This window comes from Haliaeetus albicilla, chromosome 7 (genome assembly GCF_947461875.1).
Source record: "Haliaeetus albicilla chromosome 7, bHalAlb1.1, whole genome shotgun sequence".
In the NCBI taxonomy this organism is placed as follows: Eukaryota; Metazoa; Chordata; class Aves; order Accipitriformes; family Accipitridae; genus Haliaeetus; species Haliaeetus albicilla.
Genome location: NC_091489.1, coordinates 864,872 through 867,491, shown reverse-complemented (window position 1 = coordinate 867,491; position 2,620 = coordinate 864,872). Strand labels below are relative to the sequence as shown.

Genomic DNA, 2,620 nt, shown 5'->3' with positions numbered 1-2,620 from the left:
GCCCGGCCCGGCCCGCCCGGGGCTCCCGCCCCGCCCCCGCCCCGCCCCGGGCCCTGCGCGCCGCCGGCACCGGGAGGGGCCTCGGCACCGGCGGGCACCGGCAGCCGCCCGGGGGCAGGTCGCTCTGCCCCGGGGGACGCCGGCCCCCGCGGCCCCCGGGGACACCGCGCTGGCGGCGCCGGGACCCGCTCGGCGCCGGGACCCGCTCGGCACCGGGACCCGCCGCACCGGCGCCTGCTGGGCACCGGGAGGCACCGGCCCTCCCGGGGGCCGTGGAGGCTGGGGAGGGGGCAGGACGCGGCGGCCCCCGGGGGCAGCTGCTGTGGGACACCAGCCCCAGCCCCGCCGCTCAGGGCTCAGCCCTGGTGAGGGCCAGCCCGGGGGCTGCAGGGCAAAGGCTCTGTCCTGCAGGACCCCCCGAGGGGCAGCCAGGGGTGACAGGACCCAGCCGGAGCCCCTCCCCAGGACCCTGAGTAGGGACAGGGTGGTGGAAGGGTGGCAGGTCGGGGCCCTGGGCTGTGAGAGGGTCACCAGAGGCTCCCCGGTGCTGCGGTGAGGGATGCTCCGAGCCCTTCAGGGGGGCTTCACAAACACCCTCCGCTCCTGGGAAGCCTGGTCGAGGCTCGGTTCGCCCCAGTTCTGGTCCTGCATCCACGCAGCTGGGCCCATGCGCGCCCCTGGTGCAGGCACCACAAAGGCACCAGCCTTGCCGGCTGACCCGGGGCAGAGCTGTGCCCCCCCCCCGCCAGCCCCTCCCCAGAGAGAAGGCAGAGCCGGGTCATGTCAGGCTACCGTTTATTGTAAAAGGCCAGCGGTGCCTGCGGTGCCCTGAGCAGGCTCGGCCAAGGCCAGGAGGAGGTATGTGAAAGTACTATTTACACCGAGCTCCGGGCATGTGTCCCCAGGGTCCATCCCCCCAGGGATCCCCTCCCTGCTCCCGCTGCTCCCACCCCTCTCAGTAAAAGCTCTTTGCAGCTCCCTCGGCCTGACTCTTGGTCACGTCCTTCCCCAAGTGTCCTTGGCACTCCCTGGGGCTGGTAGGGCTGGCATCAGCGCCCCGCAGTGCTGGCGTTGGCTGGGCGTCTGTACCCAGAGGGCAGCCTGATGCGTCGTGGCAGGCAGAGCCAGGGTGGTCCCCACGCTTGCCCATGGTGAGGATGCCCGCAGCGTGGTTGCCAGAGCTGTGCAGCAGGCGGTAGAGCCGGCTCTGGAAGGCCGGCAGGACGCTCTTCCTCTTGCCCAGCGTAAGGATGCCGGCAGCATGGTTGCCCATGCCATGCAGGAGGTCATAGATGCGGCAGGAGCAGGTCTTCTGCCGGCAGCACTCGGGCAGACTCTGCCGGGCAGCGGCCAGGGAGCAGAGCAGGAGCAGGAGCAAGAGGCAGGCAGCTCGCTGGAGCTGCCGGAGCAACGGGCAGCGTTAGTGCAGGGCAGCCTGCAGTGCTGGAGAGGGGGGGCTGCACAGCCCCAGGGCTGCCCCCCAGTCCTGCCGTGCGTACCAGTGTCTCGGCTCCTGTCTGCCCTGGTTGCTGCACTGCTGCCTGCTTGTCCCCGCTGCTGCTGAGACCCAGCCCCACATCCAGGGTGCACCTGGAGCATCACCCTTCAGTGCCCTGGGGCACAGCCAGCACCGCACCCCCAGGGGAGCTGGGACTGCTGCTCCCCGCACCCTCCCACCAGCCTGAGCAATCACAGCCCCCACTGGTGCCCGCACCGGCACTCCTGCCCTGCTCCAGCACAAGGCAGCTGCGGCAAACACCCTCCCCTCACCACCAAGTGCCACAGGACAACCAGTGAGAGCACCCATGCTCGACGCCACAGGCACCATGTGCCCAACTCCCTCCCGAGGAGCCCACATGGGGCTGAGCCCCCCCAGTCGGCTGCTGGCCACAGCTGGGGAGCCCTGGGGCAGAGCTGCGCACTCAGGGCTTCCCAAGGAACCGGCCAGGCCCTCTGACACCCCCAGACGTCTGGCCCCACATCCTAACCTCTTCCCCATTGCTGTCCTCCCAACCCCATGGGCTGCAGCACCCCGGCCCCACCTTGGCATTGGGCACCTCCATCCTTCCTGGGGTCTTCAGGCAGCCGAGCAGTGCTGGGGCATGTCCTGCCAGGCAGCCAAGAGAACAGCACCCTGTGCCACCCACCGCAGCCGCCACTTTATAGGGCCTGGCACAATAGCGGTGCCAAAAATACCGTTGGGGCCAGGCGGGAGCAGCCGGTCTCTGGGAGACACGGGTGCGCTGTGGCCGGTAGCTCGGAGACCAGCCAGGCCTTTCCCCTCATTTGCAGCTCCTCATTGTGTGGGTGCTCACTGGCTGGGCGCAGTGGCCACCGGTGTATGGCACTAATGAGGCCATAATTGCCCACGGGCCCTGCAGCCAGGCTGGCACAAAGGGGCTGAAGGTCAGCACTGGGGAGGCGCTGGCCTGCTCCCGACAGCAGCAGCACACGGGTCCACTCCTCGTGGCCCCATTAGGCTAATTACTTCCCTGAACAAAGGGGTGCCAGGCAGCCACACGGCTCCTTGACGTGGGGAGCCGCCACGCTGCGCTCAGCTGGTGCTGTGGGACGGATGATGCTGCCAGGGTCCCCGTACCCCGTGCCACCCTCCATCCCC

At 69.8% G+C, this 2,620-nt stretch overlaps 1 protein-coding gene across 1 annotated transcript; it reads right to left on the bottom strand.

Moving 5' to 3' along the window:
- Positions 1 to 955: 955 nt before the first annotated feature.
- On the bottom strand, positions 956 to 2,063 carry HCRT (hypocretin neuropeptide precursor). The gene is made up of 2 exons (XM_069788318.1): positions 2,043 to 2,063; positions 956 to 1,399 (listed from the first exon to the last, which is right to left on the bottom strand). Exons 1-2 carry the CDS (start codon positions 2,061 to 2,063, stop codon positions 956 to 958), a joined length of 465 nt encoding a protein of 154 aa, XP_069644419.1.
- Between the last annotated feature and the right edge of the window lie 557 nt (positions 2,064 to 2,620).